Raw genomic sequence first — 25,756 nt, 5'->3', positions numbered from 1 at the left:
GTCTCTTCCAACCTTGACAATTCTATGATTCTGTATAGGATCACCTCCCTCAAACTGCGGGCAGTACTCTTCCTAATGCACCCCATGATTCCACTGGCCTTCCACAAGGGCACACTCACGGGCCACAAGGGCCCATGGACAGCTTGTTGTCCACCAGAACACCCACGTCCTTGTCCTTTATCCATGCATGCAGGTATCTTGCCCACTTTTCCTGATTTCTTGCTCATCCGGCTGCACTGTTCTTGAGCCTGGAGGAAGTGATCCTTGAATATCAACCAACCCTCTTGGATCCCTCTTCCCTCCAGGGCCTGTTCCCATGCGATTCTTCCAAGAAGATCCCTGAACAGGGTAAAGTTAACTCTTTTGAAGTCCATGGTTACAATCTTACTTGCTACCCTGCTTCATCCCTTCCTGGTATGGAACTCCACCACATGGTCACGACAGCCAAAGCTGCCTCCAACCTTCACATCTCCAACAAGGCCTTCCCTATTTGTTTGCATAAGCAGCACACCATTCCTTGTGGGATCTTCCACTACCTGTGACAGGAAGTTGTCATCAATGCTTTCCAGGAACCTCCTGGACTCTTTGTGCTTCACTGTGTTGCTCCTCCAGCAGATGTCAGGGTAGTTAAAGTCCCCAACAAGAACCAGGGCCTGTGACTTTGAGGCTGCTTCAAGCTGCCTGTAAAAGACCCCATGCACTTCGTCCTGTTCAGGCAGCTTGTAGCAAACAGCCACAAAGTGCCACCCTTAGTAATCTGCCCTTTTATCCCAACCCATAAATTTGAATAAGTTCTGTAGTTTGCACACTTGCTGTCTTGCTTCATAGCTGAAAACATAAGCCAGAAAACGAGCTATTAATAATGTAATCACCCATATTTGGGCTGTGAAATAGTACACAACCAGCTCAGTCACTCCTTATTCAAGCAAATATGCTGAAGGGATAAAAAGGAACATTTTGTGCCACACCACTGACAATGACTTGTATAATGGCATTGATTCCCAGACAGAGCAGGTAAATTAGGTTATTATGTGATCTTCATTAACCATGTGTTTTTATGGTCACATCATCTGTGAGACAGTAAAACAGTACCATCAACACCATTTCTTGCATAGGAAACTGCAATAGAACGGGTCAAGTGAAATGGTCAAAACTAAAATCTGAGTAGGAAATACAGGAAAGAACTGCTTGACCTCTACTGACAATACTGATGAACCTCAATGAAGTAGTTATTTGTTCAAGGCCATCCTAAGTCTGAAACTCTTGGACAAGATACTCTCTTTTCTCTGTGCTGTCAGCAATACAGAGAAGCATGATCAGAGATACACAGAGATAGGCATCACCTCACTCTGCTTCATTGAACAGCACTTGCATGTAAATCTCTCCCCTCATTTATCTTTAATTTGGCCCTCAGACCGAGGCATTCATGGTTCAGAGACTGGCTGGATATCAGTCTACATGTGGGATGTGGTGAGTGAATGCTTCTCAGCATTTGTTTTGGTTTTTCTTCCTCTTTTCTTCACTTCTTAAACTACCTTTATCTTGATTTATGAGTTTTTTCATTTTTGCTCTTCCTATTTTCTTCCTCTCATCCCACTGGAGGAGAGGAAGTGAATGGCTGTGCAGTAACTTAGATGCCAGCTGGGGTCAATGCACCACAACCAGAAACTCAAAGAAGTATTTGTCAGGAATATGAAGACTAAGGGAAACCACTAAGATACTAGAAAAGGCATGTTTAATAATTATGAACTCTCCTGGGAAACTCTAGGTTCTCACACTGTTTATAGCTTGGAAATAAGGCAAATAAATTTAATCTAAATATGAAAACCTGTTTTATTTCAAATATTTTAATATATACTTTGGTCCAAGAATTGGAGCTTTGTAAAAAAAGAAAGCTTCCAATATTTGTTAAACAAGAAAAACTAAGTTCACTAAAGAAACTAATTTCATTATTAGAGCAGGAGGCAGAGACAGGAGATAGATACTTAGATAACATTACCTTTCACTGTTCTTTTTACCACTAGATGAACTGCTGGTGGAACCAGTGCGGTTGCGACTCCCTTTGGAATCTCCATAGCTTTCCCTCCGACCTCCTGGGGACACACGCTCAGCTGAACTGGTTCTCTTAATGGTGCTAATAAAACAAGGAGCAAGTTTCACAGTGGCACTTGTAAAAGTATATATTCTACAATAAATATGTTTGAGAAATGTATCAAGTAGAACACTGACCCTTAAAAATCAACTACATTTTTTTTTTAATTCTTAACTTGATTTATTAAAGAGCCTATGTAAGAGTTTTGCTGAGTACCTGGTGCAACAGAAACAAACATACTGCTTTTTCCTTAACCATAAAATAGAAGAAGGGCTAAACCAATTACATAGAGTAGTTGCAATCTTTTTTCTGGGTCACATTTCAAATCTCTGACTACCACTCCATACTTCTGAACTTTTGGATTCTCTTACAAAGAAGTGAAAGATTTAAAGAGAAAGCATATTACCTGACACTTCCAGCCAGACTAAAGAGAATGCCAAAAGTAGGTCAAAATTTGAACACAAGCAAGCTAACTTTGGGTCTTCATTCAATATCAATTACTCTGTGGTTCAAAGCTAGTATTAATATACTCCAAACTGCAATTAATGGTGAGCTAGCCTGCATTTTTTTGATTGTTGTCAAAAATGTATGCTTCCTAGTTACATGTATGAATAGATTAGATTCCCCACATGTCCTAACAGGAGGTTTCTCAAAGGCTTAAAGCTCACCCTACTCTCTCACTCTTCAGCCATCCTTCCTGCAAAGATAGTTATCAAGGGAGCTCTCATGTGGCTTTATGGCACTCCTTAGACATCCAGCTCTCTCTGATAGAAAAATGTGAGCCAAAACACAAGCAGTGTTACTTAGTAAATTAAGAGAAGCTCAGTCAGAACTTACATCTTACAGGAGACAAATTATTGACCAAAGCACTTCTCCCTAAAGCAGTGCTTCCTAGCAAGAGAGGGAGCAGCTAAGGGTGAGGCCCCAAAGCTGTTGGGGCCAAAAATGCTTTACACATTGCTGCAAGCCCTTTGCAGCAGAGAGGCTCAGGCAGCAGTACCCAGACTGAGGCAGGGATCTCCCCATGGCAGCAGCTGAATGACAGGACTCAGTGTCCAGATCTCATTTCCCCCCACTTCAGTCCTGTACTGTTTTCTGCCCTGCAGAAAGCAGAATGAAAATATCCTCTTTACCCATAAAATCCCCATACTAAATAACCACCTTCAGCAGCTCTCTCACCCCAGAAACCATGGACATCAATGATTGCTTTCAAGCTCACATCTCTACCCAAATCCCAACCACAAGCTCCATCCCACTGTGAAAACTTCAGTACTTGCTCCTTTAAGGGACAGTTTCATCCTAGTCACACCTTTTATCATCCCCAGCCACCTCTGCCTTGGCCTCCATACGCTCCCAGAGATGCTCTGCTTACCAGAATACTCATCCCATGCATTCTTGAGGACTACTCCAAACCTCCCCATCAGTCCCTAACAGCTATCCCTACCGTGTTATCTCAGTCAGCTCCTCTGGCTCTGTCCCACTTTATGTGTGGTACAAGCTGGCTCTCCATAACTAGAAGAAACAAGACAGACTTTTCCATCTGGTCAAAAAATGCTCAGCTTAGCAACTGTACACCACCATTGATACACTTCCTGCTTTAAAAAAACCCCAAACTTATTCCTGCTCCCCCATGTCTTTTTACCAGCAAGGAGGGGAATGTTTGAACACCTCAACTGAGACTCAGTTACAGAAACAATGGGAACACCTGAACCAGAGTCTTTCTGCAAAGCAATTGCCCTTCTGAAAAGAAGGCAGAGCCCAGCCAGGGGCGGATCTGCAGAGGTGATGCATGTTAAGGTGTATCTCAGGCAGCTTGACAAAAAACCTTCTGGAACATGCAATGGCAGGACAGATGTTCAGTGCTGCATTCTTGTAATAAAAACAAGTTTCAAATGATTAAGCTGAATCTTAAAAAGTAGTGTTTCTGTGGAGAAAGCAATGTAAGAGAGCAAGCAGAATGCAAAATTACACACAGCAACAGAACAAAATACATTCATAGGGGAAGAGAAAAGGCAGCAACAAGAATTTAATTCTGTCTTAATTTCAGAAGTGTACTTCCTACACTAGACTAACATTATCCAAGTCATCTCAATGTCAAATGCATGAAAAAAACCTTCTCTAGTAAATTAAAGACTGTACTGTTAATATTTAACTACCCTCCTTGCATTCCATAACATCATCCAATTTAATACTACTCCAGTTAGAAAATAAAACTTTGATACTGAAAATGTTTATTCCACATAAAATAGCTTTTAGCATGTGCCTTCCACTATTATATACATTAATTACAGAAACATCCTGTGTGATTTGTCAGGATCAAATCTTTATTTTGGCATCCTTTCCTGGTTAAGAAAATTTCAGTGTAGGCTGATGTTGACGCATATTTTCTTCTTTAAGGATAAGAGGCGTCAACATCAGCCTACACTGAAATTAAATTAAGGACATTATCAAATTATACCAATCTCAGAAAAAAATTTAAGTTACAGAAACAGTTTGAAACTAATGTTGCTTGGGGTTTCATTTTTATAGATGTCAACGTTCAAAAGATGAACTAGAGGATAAGAAATGAAAGAGTGGAACTAAAATTTAGAAGTTTAATTCTATCTTCTTTCTGAATAATGAAGTCTTATATCAGTATTAAAACTACTTTTACCATTGGTATAAAATTCTTTTAAACCCTTTTGATTTATATCCATCACTGCTTAAACTAATTAGTAATGATATCTTGTGACAAATTTTATTTTAAACTTCCAACAAGCTGATGTGGACGCATTTTTTCTTCTTAAAGGAAAAGAGGCGTCAACATCAGCCTACACTGAAATTAAATTAAGGACATTATCAAATTATACCAATCTCAGAAAAAAATTTAAGTTACAGAAACAGTTTGAAACTAATGTTGCTTGGGGTTTCATTTTTATAGATGTCAACGTTCAAAAGATGAACTAGAGGATAAGAAATGAAAGAGTGGAACTAAAATTTAGAAGTTTAATTCTATCTTCTTTCTGAATAATGAAGTCTTATATCAGTATTAAAACTACTTTTACCATTGGTATAAAATTCTTTTAAACCCTTTTGATTTATATCCATCACTGCTTAAACTAATTAGTAATGATATCTTGTGACAAATTTTATTTTAAACTTCCAACAACAACAAAAGCCCAGTGAGAAGTATTAGTTGGTGGTTGGAAACACGGGTTGTAACTCCATTATATTAACTCAATTTTGGCACTATACACATTTTGTTAGCTAGACTGTTAAACACCAGTGATTATATCCATGGCTACAGTAGATACACTGTCACCTGAGGAGGAATTTAAAACAACAGAAAATACTCATTTAACTTACAGGTTTGTAAGAGTATAACTGGATCCCAGAATATGACTTCCTCATTAGTGATATGAAAGGAGAGCATTTGCAATTATTTAGGAAGATAACATTTAGTAACACAATTTTTAACTTAAGACAGCAATGTGGTCTAACACTCCTATAATAAAAATGATGTTAGTATGAAATAATGCAGATACCATCACTGAAATTATTATTATCTAAATTGTGTGATGCATTTATCAATGATGAGAAAGTTTTAGACATGTACTTCTGAAAATGTTAAAAATGGCAATAATAATTACAGTTCTATCATGTTAACGCTTTTACTAAAACAGCCACTTTCTATGTGTTGAATTGAAATGGAAAGGAAAAACAACTGAACTTCAACACTGCAAAGCTATTAAGGATCCCTCACCTTAGAGCAGGTTTTTTCAGTTTGCATGCATTGAGAAGATTCACAGACCTGCTTAATCCAGATTGAGAGGTGCGTAAACAAAGCAGAATAAAAAGTGAATGCAACAATAAAATGTGGAAACAAGACATTTACAAGACTTACATTAAAAGACAAAATTGCATGCTTTCAAGATATGAAGTCACGTGCAGGAGTAAACAACAAAGTGTTTATTGACTCAGTTAGATGTTTGATCATTTCAAACCATACATTTAAGAACACCAATGTATCTTTGAATGACAAAATCTCAGCAGTGCCCCAATAGACTGACCATTTGTAAAGCAACTAAAAAATAAAATTTTAAAAAAAAAGAAATCAAAGAGGCTATCTGAAGGAACACAACAGATGATCCAGCTAAAAGACAAAGACTATTAAAAAAGCAACAACAAAGACAAGAAAATAAATCCTCATATATACATACATATACCACTGCATAGCATGAATGTTTCAGGTAGTTGCATTACTGAATTGTGGTGAACAAATCTGGCCAAAATTAAAAAGATATATATTTTATTACTAAAATTATTTGGAAAAATATAAAAGCTTTTTAATAAAAGAAATTAAAAACTAGCACACAACGCTCTTAAGACAGTAACTGATGGCATTAATATTTTGTCTAGCACTCATTTTGACCCTTATTTAAATCAATTAGAATGAATTCAGGAATAACATATGACTTTAATTTCATTATGCCTTTGAGCAAAATGCACTAATAACTTTAATTGTTAGAGATATTGTGAAGTGGTGTAATAGTTTTGCCACCCGAAGTTCAAGGGAGAGGGATTTCTTTTTTAACTTATATTCTAAATATTTTAAACCATTTTCTTTGAGAGTTGAGTGTTACACAGAGCACTTAATTGAAGATTTGATGCAGAGTTTGTGTGTGCGCCAGTTACAAACCATCGCTGCCCCCCAACAGAACGCACAACATTAATTCCAGGCGACTGAACAATTTCCTAGGGGCCATGTGTTTAGAGTTTAGAAGAACAGGAATTTATCATATTAAAGTATTTTATTCTCCCTGCAAACAAAGCTCTTTATGTTTTCTTTGTTCCTGCTTCTTCCTTTTGATCTCCATTGTCAGAGTTTTGCACCATTGTAATACTTTTCAATCTGCCGGGGGAGAAAGAATGACTGATTGTCTCCTTTTGAAAGGCAAAGTATGTGCTAGCCTGCAGCCTGCAGCAGCATCCCTACTGGGAAAGGTACTGTCCGCATTCTCCTCCCTTACTTTTTTTTTTTTCTCTTTTTCCCCCTCAACTCTTGGAAACAAAGCTATCCTAGATGAGTCACAAAACCTTAGATTTTAATAGGGGACACAAAACATCATTACTACGCACTGGCCAGATTCCAAAGACAAATTTAGTGTTAAGCAGCAAACTTCAAGCCACATTACATGCCAAAGAAAGAGTGAAGGGGGAAGGGAAAGTTCTGCTCATGATACACTAAACTTATCTTATTCAGAATGAAAATTTCAAATAATTATTCTAAGCACAAAGTTCAGAATAAAACTACAGCAGCATTCAAAAAGCTGGTACTCAAAATAACTTATACACTTCTATATCATAGAATTAGTAAATATATTAAAATTAAAATCAAATCCTCTGATCAAAGGTTTCTTGTGAAGACGACATGGGAACACTTTACAAAGCCAGGTAATTCTTGATTGTCTGTCTGTGTCAGGTGATTGTTCAGCCCATCTCAGAACCACTCCAGCTCTCTGTTAGCTGGCTGGCACCCAGAGACTCCCAGCTGTGTTCACATGGCCCCCAAAGCCTGAGTGCAGCAGCTCCACTTGGTGCTTGACCACAGTTCTTGGTACCACCAGCATCACCAGGCTTTCTATCTTGCACTGTATTACCACCAGATACTTTTATAATCCAATTGATCCATGTTTTGGATTGTGGTTTTGCTCTATTCAAGTTATTTCAGTCCTTCCTTAACTTGGATAATTGGGTATTGACTATATGAGATCTGAATGCTGAAGCGGGGTTTGGTGCCCTCAATTCTAATTGAAGTCAGAGTCAGTTGAGGTTACCCAACGCTTTGCAAGATCTGGATCTAATTATCACATTAGGCCCTATAAGAACCTACTGATATCCAGAGATACATGTTTTACATATGGAAAAGCAATATGCATAGAGGTTAAATGATTTGCATAAGGTCACTGAGAGAATATATGGAACTCAAATAAAAGCCTGTTAGTTCCACCCTTTCAGCCTCAAGCTTTTTTTATTACCTCCAATTTTATATTCCTGCCAGAAGAAGTAATTTCCATTTCAAATATTAAATGGGAAATCAGAAAATGTAGTGAACTCTGAACCACATCTCCTTGGCAATCCAGCAAGGCAGATAAGCTGTATACCAACCTGTGGGTTCATAGGAGTTAACCAACTCATTTAACACAGCTATTGTATGAAATGAGATTGTGTCTGCAGACATACCAGTAAATACATCTATGTCTAAGCAGGAGAATGTATGGATGCACACATAGTCCCCACACAGACTGTTTGAATATATTTACATAAATAATGCACAACAAACTGTTTCAAGGGATAGATTGATGTCATTTCAACTGGACATCATACAGTCCTAACCTAATGGTTCTAAGTATAGGAGAAGAGAGGAATCAAATTATTTGATTGTAAGCCCTCTTTTCATAAGGCAATTCAGAAAACATTTGGGAAGGACTCCATTCACCTGCACTTTCTCTTGAATATATGGTCATAGGTAATAAAAAAATGGAAGATGCTATTTTTTACTATTGCAATCCTATGAGATATGTCAGTCTCAACAGCAGATCAAAAGCTTAGAAGATGACCCAGCAAAAACTATTTTTTCCCTTTCTACTGTTGTTTTTAACTTTACTTTCATTTTTCAAATTCTATCTTTTCAATTGTGCACATGTTGTATAGAAAAACTATTGAAAGCATTCAAGCAGAAATTAAGTTTTAAAACATCTATAAACACTTAATACTGTTTGCAGCTGCTGTGTCACATGACCATATTTTGGACTAAAGAATAGCTACACTACGAATTAGCTACAGTTCTGGAACCAGTTCATAAGAGAAGAGCACTTCTTAGCAAAAATCAGATCGAAAAAATAGCTCAAAATTTCCCACCATCTGTAAACTGTGCAACACTGAAAGAAGCTTCTAACACAAATAAACAAGTCCTATCCTTTGAAAAGGAAGCTATTTGATCTTGCTGAGGTATTTCCATTACTGTTTCATGCATAAACACGTGCAGTTCCTGAAGGTAAAAGGGCCCAGTATAAATACAAAGTGTGATTGAATTCACCTTAAGGATGCCTAATGAATTATTCTACTTGACTGTATACAAGAAATATATTTGGAGCACTCACTGTATCATGTTTGAATACCAAATATATGAAACACCATTTACTATAAAACCCTGAAATTCAACCAGTTATTTCAAGGTTCACTATTAAATGATTACAGAATAATTTACCAAAAAATGTTTTGTACAGTAATTAATTGGTGAGGTCCTTACCATTCCACTTTATTCACCTTGAAGTATATTTATAGGCAAGGCATAAAATATGCTTTAATATAGTTTAATAAAGGTAAGAGTAGAGAATGAAAATTTGCATGTTAAAGATACCAATACAGAATTTTAGAGCATTTGAAGAGAACAATAATTCTACAGCACCTGAATTTACAACTGCCTTTTTCAGGACATGGAGCAACCCTGCTCTCCTAAGCACTCTTAAGTGTTCACCTATTTCGGCAAAACTCTCCATGTATATTTTTTCTTTTCCAAAACTGAATATACATTTTCATGGTGCATATTTAAAGCACCTTCAGCCTACCTTCTTCAGCAATGAGAAGGGACACAGCATAATAAAAGGACATTAAATACTTGCCCTGTGGAAGAATTTCTCTTACAGGAATCAAGACAGTCTAAAAATACTCCCTAATGATGCTAAGGACTTTCCCACTGGCATTCTGGGTATCCAGGCTGCACGATGGTCAGGTGGAAGGGATACAGAGTGCCACTTACCTACAGGGATCCTAAGCTAGGATAATGCCTACAGGCTGCAGGCAATACCAGATGGAACACCTGAATTACATAAAGGCCTCCAAGAATAGAGAAAGCATGAGTACAATCCTGACCTGCACTTCACCCACCCGACTCTGAGACAGAAAGTCCTATGCTGAACCTTAGAGACAGAGCATAGAGACTCAGGAATCACACCCTCTGTACACAGGTGAAGTCTGCCAATGGCTGTGCTCTCAGATGTTTTATAACTACTAGTTGAAACTTAATTAGAAAGAATGAAATTCTGAGAATTATTAAGAAAAAATAATTTGTGAAGAACAAATGTGTTTTAAAATTCAGCATGTACTAAATAGTACTCTTTTTCAAACACTAATACATTTCCTTTTCTAAAAGGAAAGTTCTTTCACCCATTTTCAAACTTCTGGTGATACAATTTAATAACGGAACAGTTTAGACAGTATTTGGTTTCCTTCTCTTATCTTAAGGGCTGATTCAGACCAGCCTGCCAAAGCCTATGGCTGCAGTGAGCTCCAGTTTGTAAGAGCTCACAGGAGTTCATTTTTGTGACATAAACAAATATGGTATTTTCCAATTTTAATTGTGCACAGCATAACTTCTCTCTGCAATAACAGAACCTGGAGTTTCTTGAAAATCAGTCCCCTTCAACACACTAGTAAAAACTGGCATACCCTTAGCCACCATCTCACCTTTGAAGACAAAATCTCTTTACGAGAGAGACCTCAGATCTTAGCAAGTTAATGCTCTCATCTCTACAACTTTCCCTCCCTCAGACCTGACAGCATCATCACTACAAAAAGATGAGGAGACACACAAAAGAAATGTACAAAAAAAACCCAACCCAAAACCCCACTCTAATATCTTTTACAGACAAACCACACAGCAGATTAGCACCACAGTAACTGCCATGTATAACTTGAACTTGCTTCACCCAATCCATTCGGTTCCTTATAACCCAGATGTATAAAACATTTAGCCTATTTAAAAACAGTTACACACAAAGCAGATTGGGACAGAGCAGTAATTTTAAAAGGGCTTAAATACATGCTAATGGTAAGATATCTAAAGATGGATGCTTTCATTTGCATAAATATGTGCTAGGCATAGAATTTTCCTCCTCCCTGAGATGCTGCTAACACTGTGCATGCAGTTTATATGATAATTTTGTTAGTGAGAGAAAACCACCAAAGATAACATACTGATTTGCAATGACAACACTGTTTCTCTGAGACTATGTATTTTCTACTAGCTACTCAAAGAATTCTTGCACCACTTTTCACATCATGTTGGGCAACAGCAAAGTAGAAGTGCTTTATTCTCTCTATGCTAAACTCTCAAAAGCAAGAAAAGAACACAAACCAGTAAGACCAAGCATTGTGCATCCTTTCAGTACTCATGGGAATAACCTTAATTGTAATTAGAATGAATAAATTTAAAGCCTCCTAGAACAAAATCCATCTCCCTTTCTTTCCAAGCTAAATATTTACACTGCTGCTTTGCAATTAAGAAAAACTACATATCTAGAAGGTTAAAAGAGGAGCTATACCATGTTTTCAATTCCATGGTTATAAGGTTTCTCATAGACGCCTACCTTTTTGCTGCTGGTGATACAGTCTCCTTTCTGGTTCCTGATGGAGAAGGTAAAGAGCCACTTGGTTTCTTTGGTAACACAGTTCCATTGTTAACTGTCGTCCTTAAAGGCAGGGTTTGTACCAGTGGTCTTGCTATAAAACAAGCATAAGATGAAATCATTGTCTCCGTTTACTTTTCCCTGGTTTTTTCCTCAGCAAACAACACTAGAATATTTTAAATTATCCATGTAGTGTGCCATTTTTGTGTCACTATTGCCAAATTCAGCACAGATGAGGGTTTTAACATTGAGGAATTATTATTATTATTAATAATCATCATCATCATCATCATCATCACCCTATCAAGTTAATCACAGCATACGGCTTGAGCACACCACTCTATAACCTCCCTCATGTGTAAAACTCTGTCCTAGATCAAGGAGCTTAGTGATAAGCATAAAAGTAGTTGTCCTCAAAAACAATCCTGCTCTCTCAAAAGAGCATCAGTCTCTTGCCCACCTGGACAGCATCCAGAGAAGTGCTAGAAATGAAGGCAGGCTGTCATCCCAGAAACTCTGCTCTTCACCCCTCAGTCTTCTTGGAGGTTTTCCACAAGGAAATTATTATTACTCCCCCCAAAAGCTTTATTTTCAAACAATGTGGGTTTATGTTTGACAGAAAGGAATTGTACCTTTGATTCAGAAAAAGCAACTGAAATCAGCAGAAGAGTGGAGGTAATAAGCTGACATTATCTACCTACATTCTTCTGATCAAACATTGGTTCAAAAAGGGATCTAAGTGTCATGGCCACAATTAAGATTAGAATAACAGAAAAGTCCCATTTGAGTAGTTAGAAGTTAGTTGCAAAAACGATGTTTAAAACTGCAAGCAATGAGTACCAACATGAAAACTACTGTGGATCATAGCCTTGAAACAGACATAAACATGACTAGTGCTCTCTCTACAGCCGGGAAGAAAGCTTGAATCACTTGAAATTTGACAGGACTTTGTATTACAAGCCATTGTAAAGATGCCAAATACCTCTGGGTTCAGAGAAACACCACCTGAGAGAAGGCAGCAGTCACAAGTCACCTTACGAACATAACATTTCATTAAACTTGGAGAGGATGGCAGGGAGAATACCTATGAAATGTTCCTCAAAAAAGACTGCCAAGGATAAAAGATCTAAAAGGCTAAACTGAAACAGTACAGTTGTATTGGTCGTATTGTAACAACATCTTATTGTAGCACTGACAACAAGCATTTACTGACTTGTTCACCCTAAATTTTTATATATTGAACAAAAAGATGTGAAAGACTGTGTCTTCAGAAGACTGCCAGTAAATACCGTCTACTAGAGAATGCAACTTGCAAGACAAACTTTGTCTTGAAACTTTGTTTGAATACACAACTTACTTGTTATTCGTTCATCATTTATTTGTTCAGAGGAGGGAAATTTAGAAAACAACCTATAAGGGAAATACTGAAGGAATGAGGCTTATTTGGCTTAGAAGAGTGAAGGATGACAGGAAAGAAAGTCAACAAAGGAGACAAAAGAAGAAAATTTTCTCAATGCTCACTGAAGGTGCCTTCCAGCCCTGCCTTCCATGATATATTTTAACTGACTAATGCTGTCTTTAGAGCTTATACAAAACATTTGAAGTTTACTTGGCTTCCCATGCATCTATTTCTTTTTTTAAAAATAATTTCAGATAACATCATTCTATTTACTTCTACTTTATTCATTTTTTGTATATTAAATTCTTTTTACTGTTCTGTGCTGGAAGCACTGCTGCTTGTTTCCTAATTGCTGCACTGCTGTAATTAATCCATATGTATAAAACTGATTCTGTAGCATACTGCAGAATCACAGGTAGCTACAGTTGAGAAGTTGTGGACTTGTCTCCTGGCAAGCTTTCTGTAGCTCACAAAACTTTATTGAGCTTTGAGAAGACAAATTAGAACAGCAATTAAAGTTAAAAAAATTAATTACTAAAATATTTTCCTTATTTATAGTTATTTAAAAAGAACATCCATTAAAAAGTAGCTGGAGTGAACTAGCTGGAGTCTGTTTACTCTCCTAACCTTATGAAATTGAAACTAGCAGCAGCCAGGAATAAACCCTGCAACCTTTAACAGAAGTTTTGCTTCAAATCCAGCACAAACCCACAACCCACATTTCTGGAAATAGAGATTTAAATGGTCAGCTAGTGTAGAAAGCAACACCATGAAACTCTTACACAGCACACAGAAAAACTGTGCATAATTCAATTAATCCACTGTTTATACTGGAGCTATTTAGTTTTATTTACAACAGCTAGTTCACACCAGTGGTAACTGACATCACAGTCACACAATCCCAAACATGTCATTGCTGTTAGAAGTCAGTAACACAGTGCTATTACTGCTTTGTCAGTAATGTTTATTTTGGAAGTTCTGGTGCTTCAAGGTCTTACCTGTGGTAGCAGGACTGACAAGTTTATCAGCCTCAGCAGCAGCTTTTTTAATCATACTCTGATCTATGGATTAATAGGGCTGTTAAGTTTACAAACAAACCAGTAATTGCAAAAGGAAAGAACAACAAACACAAGTAAAACAAAGGCAGGAAGCCATACTGAAACTCCACCAAGTAGTAGAATTAAATAAGGAAAGGGGAAAAAAAAGCCCAAACAAAAACTCAAAACACCATTAGGGAAGGAGCTCCACAAATGGACAAGATAAGCTGCTCCCTTTCCATGATGTATGCTGCTTTTAAACTGCTTAGCTCAAGTTTAGAACAAGAACAGAAAGACTGAAAACAAGCTCAAGATTTTTCCATTCTAGATTTGAAAGTCTGGAACTTGAAATCTTTAAATTAATTTTAAATCTGAAGTACTCAGAAAAATTAAGTTGTTTGTCCCATGAAGACTCTTGTTCCAGACTTTATACAGTACAGTGGGGATCCTGTTTTTCCAAAGGCATAGACCTCCCCCAACACACACTTAATCCTGATCTACTTCATCTATAGATCAAATGGTAACAGCAGCATACAGTATGCTTCAAGCTCCAGTTTGCATGGACACAATTTCTGTGACATTCTGTGGGATCAAATTCCACTTTTTAAAATTTCAAATGTGGAATTAGTGATTAAACAATATAGGGAAAATAAACAAACTCGGTCCATGCAGCCCAAGGGGTAAAGCATGAGAAGCTGCCACTCCAGCTCCTCCCATGTCTAAAAAAGCCCGTCTCCCAAGAGTCTCCATCAGGAGCCTCCATAATGCCATTCCAAACTAAAATACTGAAATTATTCTTATGCTAAGTAATTGTATACAATTCGTTATAAAGTAGTTGTGCCTACTATAGGAGTTACAGGCCATCATGTGAAATGTATCATATTTGACAAACAGGTGGAAAAAACAAGTGATCAGAATACTTCAGATTCTCTTTCGTGTTTATAATTCATGTTTAATAAGGTTGAGCATACACTAAATGTTACAGCTGATGTACAGCAAACTGAAAGTTCTTTACATAAACTGTCACAGTGCTGATCTTCTCCAGAAATTAGGTGGGTTTTTTTGGCAAATACCAGGACTCATTCTAGTAATTTGCAATGGAAGAGCAGTTGATATTTGTAGCCCCCTATTTGCATTATTACAGTAAAACTTCTTACACTGTAATTTCACATACATGTAAAGAACCAGGTATGCCATATCTACATTAAAAAAAACCTCCAAACCACATGCACACAAAAATCCCACAAACAAATGAATCCCCCCAAAAACAGCCATAGAAGACAGGTGGATAGGCTTACAGCAGCTTTTCTTCAATGTACATTGAACTATGGCTCTAATGATCTGCCATGACCAAGAAAACTCCTCCTGATTTAGAGTTCAACTCTGCTCACAGAATCCATGAAAATCTGGTTTGTATTTTGCTAAGTAAAGCCAGCAGGCAAGAACAGATTTGGTTACAACTCAGTAATAATTACTAGACTTTATTTCCTCCTTGCATCAGATAGTATCTATTTCACAGGCAACATGAATGCTCTTAATCCCTTGTACAACCAGATTTGATGGAACATTTTATCACAGTGAAGGCTATCTTTAGTAACATTTAATTTATCTGATATTTTAATTTTTTTTTTCAATAAAACAAAGACAAAATAAGGAGATTACAACAGAAAGGGAAGGGAACATGAAGACAAGATTGCAGATATTTAGTGCATATTCTGTCTGACAGCAAGCATGAGACACAACCAACTCAAAATTTGGCTCTGTAATTCCGTCCCTTTCAGCTTTCCTCATCTCTTGACACAAAACTTTGTAACAAACATGACATCTCAGTTCAGCAAATTAAGTAGTTCCTACCTAGTGTGTTAAATCAATGACTAGAACTAAATATTTATTGCAAGGTCACAAATATATAACTGAGATTAGAGAAACAACTTGTTAAGTTAGACAACAGCCTGTAAAGTCAGCCATACTTTCTTTCAACATCTAGGTTGCCACCACTCTTACTCCTAAAACCACTCTAAAATACCTTGCATGTTTCTCTAAGCTGCACATAGGCAGCCTCCCAGGCCTTTGCAGCCTCACACACTACAGTAAATCACACTAGTCGGGTTCTCAAACTTTTACTACTGTGAAGCGCTGGATGTTCAGGTCCAGCTTTTCTGAGCTGTGCACAGACAAACCTGTTCCTGCAGAGCAGGAGCCACGAGAGAGCACGCTGTGGCACGTGGGCACAGCACAGAATTCTGCCAAGAAGTGACATCTGTCACACCTGGCACCTCACTGGCTCTGGATCTGCTGCTCTGGAACACGGTCAGGCAACCACCACAGCTCTACCTTTCTTTCGTAGCTGAGCAGCTGGTGTTGTACCATTTCCTTAGTTATGTCAACTCTGCTAGCTTAGAGATCTGCCTTATGTCTGTATCATCTACAGACACTTAAGACATGTATAATTAAATTTTAATTACATTTTACTTAAGTTTAATTCATTTTTTTGGATAAAAAAACCCCAACCTATTAGGAGTTTCTCCCACAGAAGACAATGCCTTCCTAAAGAGTTTATAAACTAATCCTGATCAGAAGCAAGGAAGTGGTAGCAATGGTTAAATGTAGATTGTGGATTAAGCACTAAGAAAATGCAAATGCTTTGCTGGTTCATGTAAACTGTAGAAGGCTGACAGATTTAACCATCTGGATTTTTATGTGCTCTTTTTAACAGGTTGAATTTCAAATTGATTTGTTAATTTTGAATATTTCAAGAGCTAATGAATACCTCATTTTAATACATATGAAACACTCATTGAAGTGCACTATCTATTTTACATCTATCTGAAATGCAAACCTTTGGTAGGTCCTTTCTTGTTCTGCATGGCTTGCTGCTCCTCCGTAATATTCAAGCGTCGGACCACATCAGCAAGGGCAGATTTGAGCAGCTGGATGTCATCCTCCTGCATCTGGACACGCTGCTCCAGAGAGGCAATGCGATCTGTTACCTCCATACTGCTTGCAGCAGAGGCACTGTCATCTAAACAAAACAGCAGAAAAAAAATAAGCATTATCAATAATGGATAGCCATCATGAAGTACCTTATGCAATTGACTGCAGGTAAAAACAAGGCTTTTCTCAGACCTGATGACTTCTTGAGGAAGAAAGTTTTTAAGTGACTAAAAGGAAGAGATGGAAATAAAAATAAATAAATGAAAGATGAATACTTAAGTAAGATGTGATGATGAGGTTGGCTTCAGAGCCAGTTGTTAATTGGGTTCCACTACGAATTATCTGCATGTCAGAAGTGCAGTGATCAATCATCACCCTTCACTGTTCTGCTCAACACAGCATTCTGACACTGCTGGGCATTCAGGTAGAGAGTTACATTTCCTCATATGCTACACACCCGTCTAGATTTTTCTTTCTCATACGGGTGATAGAGATACATTATACATATAAAAGTAACAGATAGGCTTACACTTTTTCAAGCTACTGTACACAGACTGAAGAACAGATATTGACCCCATCTGCTAACTCCTAGTTTATACCAGCAGCTTTGAGAACATTCCCTCTGACTGAAATAAAACCCCAAATAAATTCAGAATTACTCAGTAATTATACTCTAAGACTGCAAATTATTAAAAGGGTCATTACTTTGCATACAATATGCCCATTATTTGGAAATAACCCATAGAAGCTTCAAGTCTGCAAATCCATGATGAGGACTACACATTCTTTCCACTCAAAACTAATAATAAGAATATTTTTCCTAAATGAGCACTTTTGTTCTATCACATAGAAACACTGTAACTTATTACAATACAAAGTTAGGAGAAATGAGAAGAAAGCAACACCAAAGACATCTAAGTCAGTAACAATTAGGGAAATAATGCACAGTTTTTAAAGAAAATTGCAAAGTTTTATTGAACTAGGCTCTGAAACCTAAAAAAAAGTGGGGTACTAACTTATTGGATGATCTTAAGTAATGTTAGTCAAGGATCATAGCTTTCAATTCATTACTTAATAAGTCATACTGTAGCAAAAATAGATATTTATGCTACTATCTGCAATCATAGTTGACTACTCCCTCATTCCCAATGCAAGTCTGCAGCCTGTATTTCTTCTGTTAAAGCTGACCTCTCTTTAGAAGAAGATTTTATTTGTTTTCATTTCTTGTGCTCTTAATTCACCTCCATTCCAAATCAGAGTTTTCCACTTTTTTTGTACAAGGGCACAATATGAAAGTTAAATGGTTTGTGTATAATAATAACTCCTGTTGAATTTTAAAACAAAGTTAAGTGCTTGAAAAAGGAAAACAACTGTTTCTGAGTACCTCTAAAAGCATATCCAAAAATGTTAATGCACACAAACTTTTAATCATAAGGGTCTAGGGAAAAATTGCATTAATTTTTTTTTTTTTTTAAATCTATTCATCTCCAAACCACTCCAATACAGATTGGTTTTGAAATCTGTTCATCAGATCAGTTTTGGCTTCCTCATCCCTCACACCCCCAGCAGCTATCTGTGGTTACCAACAGCTGAATTAGAAACAACTCAGAAACAATATAACAATATTGACAGTCCATAAATAGCTATAGGCTATGACAGTTTAAAATGTATGTTAATTCTGTTATAGGATTTTCAGACCTTATCTAAAATAACAGCATTAGGATATTATTAGGCTGAATATAGTAGTAAGGCAAGTAATGGTTCTGAAAGAACTAAATCAGAACTCAAGTTCCTGAAAAATGTTAAAAAACGTTTCCCATGACAAAGCTTTCCAAACGTTGTCCTAATCAGACTTCTGCTCAACACAGGACTCTGTCCTGTAGCTATTACTGGTAATTAGTCCCCAAACTCAGATTAGCAGCTATGCTGGCAGCAGTATGAGCTGCCTGCAGAACTTAACCTTTCCTCTACAAACAAAAGCCCCACACTGCTCTAATGACTTTACACTTTAACTCAGCTGGAAATAACATGGATTAGCATACTGGACAATAGGCAACCAAATCAAAAGCTTGATTTAACCAATACAAGCCAAATTCAAACTTCAGCCATTCTGCTAAATTCAATATCATCACAAATAGTTTTCCTCTGAATTCAGTCAACAAGAAATAGCCAAATTGCAAAACCAGGTCAGTAAAGGAAACCCAGGCGAAAATCAGTTGGTGTTGAAATGATCTAGCCATTGCTAAAAAAGAAAACACTCTCATCCATTTCACTACTTTTTAAGCGTGTAGAAACAGTAATTTTGCTCAGACATTAATCTTCAAGTGGTAAATCAGTGGCACTGGTTTATTTACAGTCCTGTAAGAAATCACTCCCACTAGTAACTGTTAAGATGTACAGCTCTCACCCTTCTTCCCCCTTCCCCCACCTGCCACTGTGACTCTTTCCATCACACTCTCACTGACCAACAGACCCCAGCAAACCCTTTTGTGGGACACATAACTTTTGTACCTTCCACTATCATCATTCTTGTACGGTCTTGGCAACATAATCCTCATCCTTGCTGTAACCTACAGCTTGTTTGGTTTTTATGGGTGCAGCTCCCTTCCAAGGATGCAGAAAAAAAAAAGTTAACGGCTTTCAGTAAGATTGCAGCTGGAGACAAGATTGCTTACAGTCCAGCACCACTTCACTTTACCTCCTCTTTGCATGCATGTACAAGTAAGCTAGAAAAGAGGCACAGAATACAATAAAACTACATTTTATGAAGAATGCCAAGTTCAATTATAAAATAAGCATAACCTGTTTGTTATGCAAGTTGAGGATGGAATGTTCTTGCCATTGAGATCATTCTATCCCAGTATGTTAAGCAATAAAGTTGCAACTTCAACACAGCCAAATAAGAGAAATGGTATGGCATCAGAAGAGAAAAAAACAACTAATGCTATAAACTAACAACACAACAACAAAAATGTCACAACAGATGTGACCTACTCTGCCCACACAAGCAAGACTGATATTGTTAGCCTAATTTGTGACCTGCCTCTGCAGTATACCACTCATCCTCACAGCAAAGGACATTTGCAAGGAGTATTTTAGCACACATTCATAATGAAATTTGGAAAGGCATATGAAGGAGACAGCAAATCCAGGCAAATTGCCTTGAAGTGTTAGATCTCCTTAACAGTCACTACCACCCCTTGCCCAAGGATGGACAGAACAGACATTGTATCACCTACATGGGTAGTAGCATCAACAGCACAACAATTAATCATTATCTTTTTTCACCAATGGGAAGAAAAAGGACTTTACAGTGAAATTTATGCAACATGTTTTTAGAAACCTGAAGTGAGTCACTTTCTACAATGTTAATTTCTTTTCACAGATTTTAATGCAAGTCTAAATCATTATCTCAAGCATGTAAATCATAGAATGGTTTGGGTTGGAAGGGACCTTAAAGATTTCTGCCCACCTGCAATGGGCAGGGAGTTAATCTACATCTCATGATATAAATGCCACCTACAATGTCCAAAATTAGATAAAACAAGGAGGTAGCAATTCAGATGCCTGATTTTTCATCACAATACGTATTTGTGGTAATACTTGGAAAAAAGAGTAATTTGTCATTTTTGCTTTGCTGAGATTCTACAGTTTCAAAAGGAAGGCAGCAAAAAAGGGGAATGTACTACATGCCTCTCTAAATTGTCCAACCAACTAATCCATGATCTCATAGATTGGAAAGATTTCTCGTGGCAAACTAAAGACAATACTGAGTCAGATGATTAATCTCCTTCCAGAGCGTATTCCAGTTTTACAGCAATTTATTACTTGAGCTTAGCCAAATGTGAAGAAACAGCTGAAGCAAAGCCAACAACAGGACGTGTATGTTGTTTACAAGAGTGATTTCAATACTATTTCATTGTATGTAGGCTAAAGCTAAATTACATACTTACACTGTAAGTTAGAAGGAAGCCTATTAGATGCATACTATTTTCTGTAGATTACTACCTTCTGAAAAACCTAAATTTTAACTGTACATTAATGAGTATGAAATAATTAAAATAGACTTGGCATTCTCCCCCCAGAAGAACTACTTTAATAAACATATTTCACCTTTGCATTATGCAGACATTAATTTTGAGGCTATCTTGTCCAGCTCAGACCACCGCAGCTGACCATGCAGTGGAAACATTAGGTACTGATTCTCAAAAGACTGGCAAACAAATTTGAGTTTATTCAATCTACATGGCCTCTTTGGAGCACCAATTAACAGGATAAAAGTGTACATGAAGTACTTCCAAAACTGATTGCAACTGTGGTTGCTAGACACTTCTATAATACATTTTAAAAGCAGCATCGCAAAGCCTTTGCAGTGATGTCCTTGTGTTTAGACACTCTGCAGGACATCAGGAAAGAAAATGCAAGCCTTCTGAGGATAGCAAATTCCAGTGGTGGTCTTTGGTAAAAAATAAAGATAACCCACATGACGAAAAACATGGCAAGGGATGGCAGTGGAAAGGCAGCATCACCCACACACAGAGCAGCTCTTCTTCCAGCATAAAGACATAGATTGTGCCAGTAAGCCTGAATTGAGCTCAACTGGTAAGAATACTTTCTGTCACTGAGAGATATTACTAAGTGTATCACGCTCTGCACTTCTCCTGAAATCAGCTGGTACAAGTATTTACATTCCTTGGAAATAGCTATGAACTTCAGAGTGACTTCTAGAGCCTTATGAAACTGCACATGGACAGAAAGGAATTCTTCACCCTCAGCATGCAGCTAACTCTATGGCAGAACACAGCAGTTGCTGAGAAAGCCATGCCCTCAAAGGAGAGAAAGCTAAAAATAGTATTTATGAAAAAATAAGCAAACAAAAAAAAGCACAATCCTGCAAATTGGGAGATTCACAGACTGAATTTGATTCAGTATACTAGAAAGCAATTAAGAACACTGAAGATCCTATACTTCCAGAAACATCTTTCTACCCATAAAGGCCCATGGTTTTTGGACTCCACTAACTGCAAAGCTGTCAGATGTGGCACATGTCACTTGACACAAATTTGGCAAGTTCCCTTCCTCCTGCCCACATCATCACTGAGATCTCGTGCAAGTAACTGAGATATTTCAACTATTTCCTTCAAGCATCCTGGGAGTAACACTACCACTAACTTTCAAATGACCTCTCTGCTTCACCTCTCTTGATACCATATGTTTAGCTTGAAACTCTAAGAGAGCAGAGAAACATCCCTCTGTGGCAGGCATCTCCTACATCTTCAAAATTTTGCCCTTCCTTTTTGGTTAATTTCATGCATCTTTGAGTCTGGGGCACAGAAGTCAGACAGACAAACTATTTAATAGATGCAGTTTGTCTGAGCTGACAGCAACAGAGAGAGAAAAAACTTAGGAAGAGAGAAAACCATCTGACTTCTCTCAGAAAGAACACAAGCAATTCACGGTAGCGCAGAAACAGGGGAATGCAGCCACAACACTGTTGCCAGGCTTCGAAGCAAGATTGGAGAGTACCAGGTATTCTCCGTGTAGCAATTTCTGTGGCATAATGTCAGTGGTCGTTTGCAGACCAGAGTCTCTGTGCAAGGGAACAATGGGAAAATAAACCAGCAGGTTTAGTTTCCTTTGACAACGCCATGCCAAGCTCCTTTGTTTAAAAGATTAGTGTCGACAGTATTTCACAGACTAAATATCTTTCCTCTGCTCACTTTTCTAATGCAGAACACTGTACCATACCTGAAACACAGCAGTTGCCCTCCAGGCTCATCTCCTGGGGACAATGACAACACATACGGGCAACAGCATATCATAAACTCTGGCACATACTGGACTGGTCTGCCAGATTAGAGCTTTCCACTGTGAGAAGCAAGTGGATTTAAAGCCCAAAATAATGTTATCCTATTTAATTTTGTTACTTTGTGTGGTTAGGGGGAAAAAATCAGGCAGAATTTCTTACTTGCAGTTAAAACTGTAAACATCATTGCTTTACCTGAAGTTTTGGAAATCAAAATAGCTGAATGTCTAATCCTCTAATTGTATTTTGCTATAAATGTACATATAATAGGATAAAAGTGCAAGCATCATATATACTTTTTGAGATGGAAAATTTGGATTATGAGGAACAAGAAGTCACATCTAATATTTAAACCAAACAGCTACAGGAACAATGCCATGCCTATCCATAAGCTTATGTATGTATACACACATACCATTTTTGAACAGGTAGGACAACTTTTCAGTTCATTCTCTATTCTAATGCACGTTCTTAAGATAAGAGTGATTAGCAGTGCAAGGAGATGCCCTGGTTGGGTACAATCAGGTACATCTCACATTAAGTAATCTGAACAGACCAGATTAGTTTTTCCATGTCCTCACAAGGTATGTATGTGTAGGAGGAAATGGGAAGAAAACTATCCCACATATGTGCCTAATGCTTTACTCTGGATGTACTGGGAACCACAGTAACAGTGATCTAAAGCATCATCTTGTGAGAACGGATCACTCCTAAACAATTCTCATAAGAATTATAATACAAATATTTTTTCATGAACTAATATGGACTACAGACTACTCTAGTTTTGTGAACAGTATTTTCCCTCCTCTAATACAGCTAGCTATTACAATCCAGTATTTATACAATCCAGTATTTATAAAATCTGATTACTGTATTTCCCAACACTTACTGAGGAATAACTTGTCCTTTTACAGTTTTACCACTAGAAACTTAGAGACAGGGAATATAATTTCCTAAAATTAGAGGCAGAATTTGAAAGGATAAATCCATAATAGCAATCATCACTCAGAGCCTCACAGCTGGGAGCACTGCATTCATTAACAAAATGGGAGAGAAGAAAATGATCTTAACAGAACATTCTCAGAAAGTTCCTCGTGGCTAATTAGTTAGGAATCACTGCAGCAAAATTATAAGCATGTGCCCTTGACCTGCCTGTAGCTGTTGAGCTATAGCCAACAGCTTACCATTTTTTCCCAAGCAGATGGTAGATGAGCTTCTACTTGGAAATCAACCAGTTAAAAATTATCTTCCCCAATAGCGCTTAAGAGGAAGATGGAAGAAATTTTTGACACATCAATAAATTAGAAGAATTTTACCCAGAAGAGATCTATCAACATAAATGCTTTACGGTTCAAAACTATTGTGCTGCCTCTGTTGAACACAGAAGTCAACAGAAAATGTTTTAGCCAGTTATGATTCCACCACATTATGCTGGGATCAGCTGATGCCATTGAGAAAAACCCCAAACCCCAGCATTGCAACCAGAAATCAGGAGGGTAAAGACAACCTTCCGTAGCATAATATTAATGCAAGAATAGCAGTTTGAAAAGGAAGTGACTCCATGGCACCTTCCTGGAGTTAAGAAGCTGAAGATACAGCCTAACACAAACTTGCTAATAAAGGAACCAAAGGGTAATTAAGGTACCAGGGCAGAAGAGCTGGGCTGTGTTTTTCCACCTTATATTCTCAGTGATGTGCTGAGATTGTACCTGTATCACACCCTTAAAACAGGAGAAGAAAAATAGATTGTGAAACACGGGAAAACATCTGCAATGACTCTCCATCTCCACGTCACAGCTATGGCTCAATGGCCAAGTCATCCAACAAGAGCTAGGAAGGAATGAATGCAAATTCATCACATGATGTAAGGTAAAAAACCTTCAGCTTTTGTTTAGCATTACTAGACAAAAAGAACCAACTTAGATGTGAGATTAGCTTCTCCTAAATGTACTTTAAACCACATGCAAATAAACACCTCACATCAGTTCACAAAAAACGTTCTCCTAGAAACTTTATAGTGTTTAGTGTAACATCTTTTCACTGCCTTAAAAAACTAGACATCCCCATTCGATTCTTCAACTATGCCATATGCATAAAAGTAGAAAGATTTACTTTTACGTGCAGTCAGGAGAGATTCAAAAGGCAAGAAAACTGACTTAAAACACTTTTAGAAGTTACTGATGTTGGCCTGTGATAATGCATTACAAGCCAATTTTATTTTTTTCTTGTTTGTTGTGTATTTAAGTTATTTTACAAAAGAAAAGTTGATTCACACTATCAAGAAACCCTAAGACATATCAGTCAGTAGCTGATCTGCAGTTAAATGCAGCCTTTATGTTACATTAGAGACAGGACCATTTAAACACTTAGGAAACTACTTAGGTCAGCATACATTTTGTCATTTTCCTAATTTCTGTATTCAGTATTAAAATAGCAACTGATACTCAAATTTACTTGGACTGCTAGCTTTTTACCTATATCTTTTTATAATCTGCATTTTAATGAAAATTATAATGTAAACGGTCTTTTAAGAACAAATTGAAAACACTATTAAACTTCAGAAAAATAAAAGCAATTAAACATTTTTCCATTCAAGAAATTAAAAATTTACTAAACTGAGACTACATCAGTAGCAAGCAATCCATAGTTATCAATTTGAAATAGTTAATGTTTTGTCTTATTCTATAAGTGTATCCTCTGAGAAATCAGAATTGGAAAATCTCGGCCTCCAATCAATAGCATTTATTTGTAAAATAAATACCACTCCCAAACATTCTGCATTTACATTTCTTAAAGGCTTATCAGCTTTATTAATCGTTTTCTGTGGACTCAAACTCAGGGACACAATACAAAGAGAATAAAACATTCCTCCTGCACCTGCAGAAGGGGCTATTGATGTCTAAAGCAGATTTATCACTTTTGCAAACTCTGGTACTTGCTCTCAGCTAATGGCCTTACTTCCAGCAGTGGTCTGACTTTTCTTTAGAACTCTGTACCTCGTGAATATTTTAGTTTCTGAAATTAATGCAGTATTAGACT

General features: G+C 37.3%; 1 protein-coding gene across 9 annotated transcripts in view; it reads right to left on the bottom strand.

Annotated features, from left to right (window-relative positions):
• Nucleotides 1-25,756, bottom strand: part of EML1 (echinoderm microtubule associated protein like 1) — a 122,957-nt gene that overhangs the window by 35,835 nt on the left and 61,366 nt on the right. For 3 of the 9 annotated variants that reach the window (XM_017729067.1, XM_017729061.1, XM_017729064.1), the window contains exons 2-5: nucleotides 16,817-16,999; nucleotides 11,503-11,635; nucleotides 5,835-5,885; nucleotides 2,000-2,134 (exon numbers count right to left, since the gene is read on the bottom strand). In XM_017729067.1, the coding sequence (XP_017584556.1) occupies nucleotides 2,000-2,134; nucleotides 5,835-5,885; nucleotides 11,503-11,635; nucleotides 16,817-16,999 (502 nt within the window). The remainder of the gene's footprint in view (nucleotides 1-1,999; nucleotides 2,135-5,834; nucleotides 5,886-11,502; nucleotides 11,636-16,816; nucleotides 17,000-25,756) is intronic. The other 6 variants (XM_008629747.2, XM_017729065.1, XM_017729066.1 and 3 more) reach the window with 3 other exon arrangements.

This window comes from Corvus brachyrhynchos, unplaced genomic scaffold (genome assembly GCF_000691975.1).
Source record: "Corvus brachyrhynchos isolate BGI_N302 unplaced genomic scaffold, ASM69197v1 scaffold1, whole genome shotgun sequence".
NCBI lineage: Eukaryota > Metazoa > Chordata > Aves > Passeriformes > Corvidae > Corvus > Corvus brachyrhynchos.
Note: the sequence above shows the minus strand (reverse complement) of the source record. Positions and strands in the feature narration are given on the sequence as shown.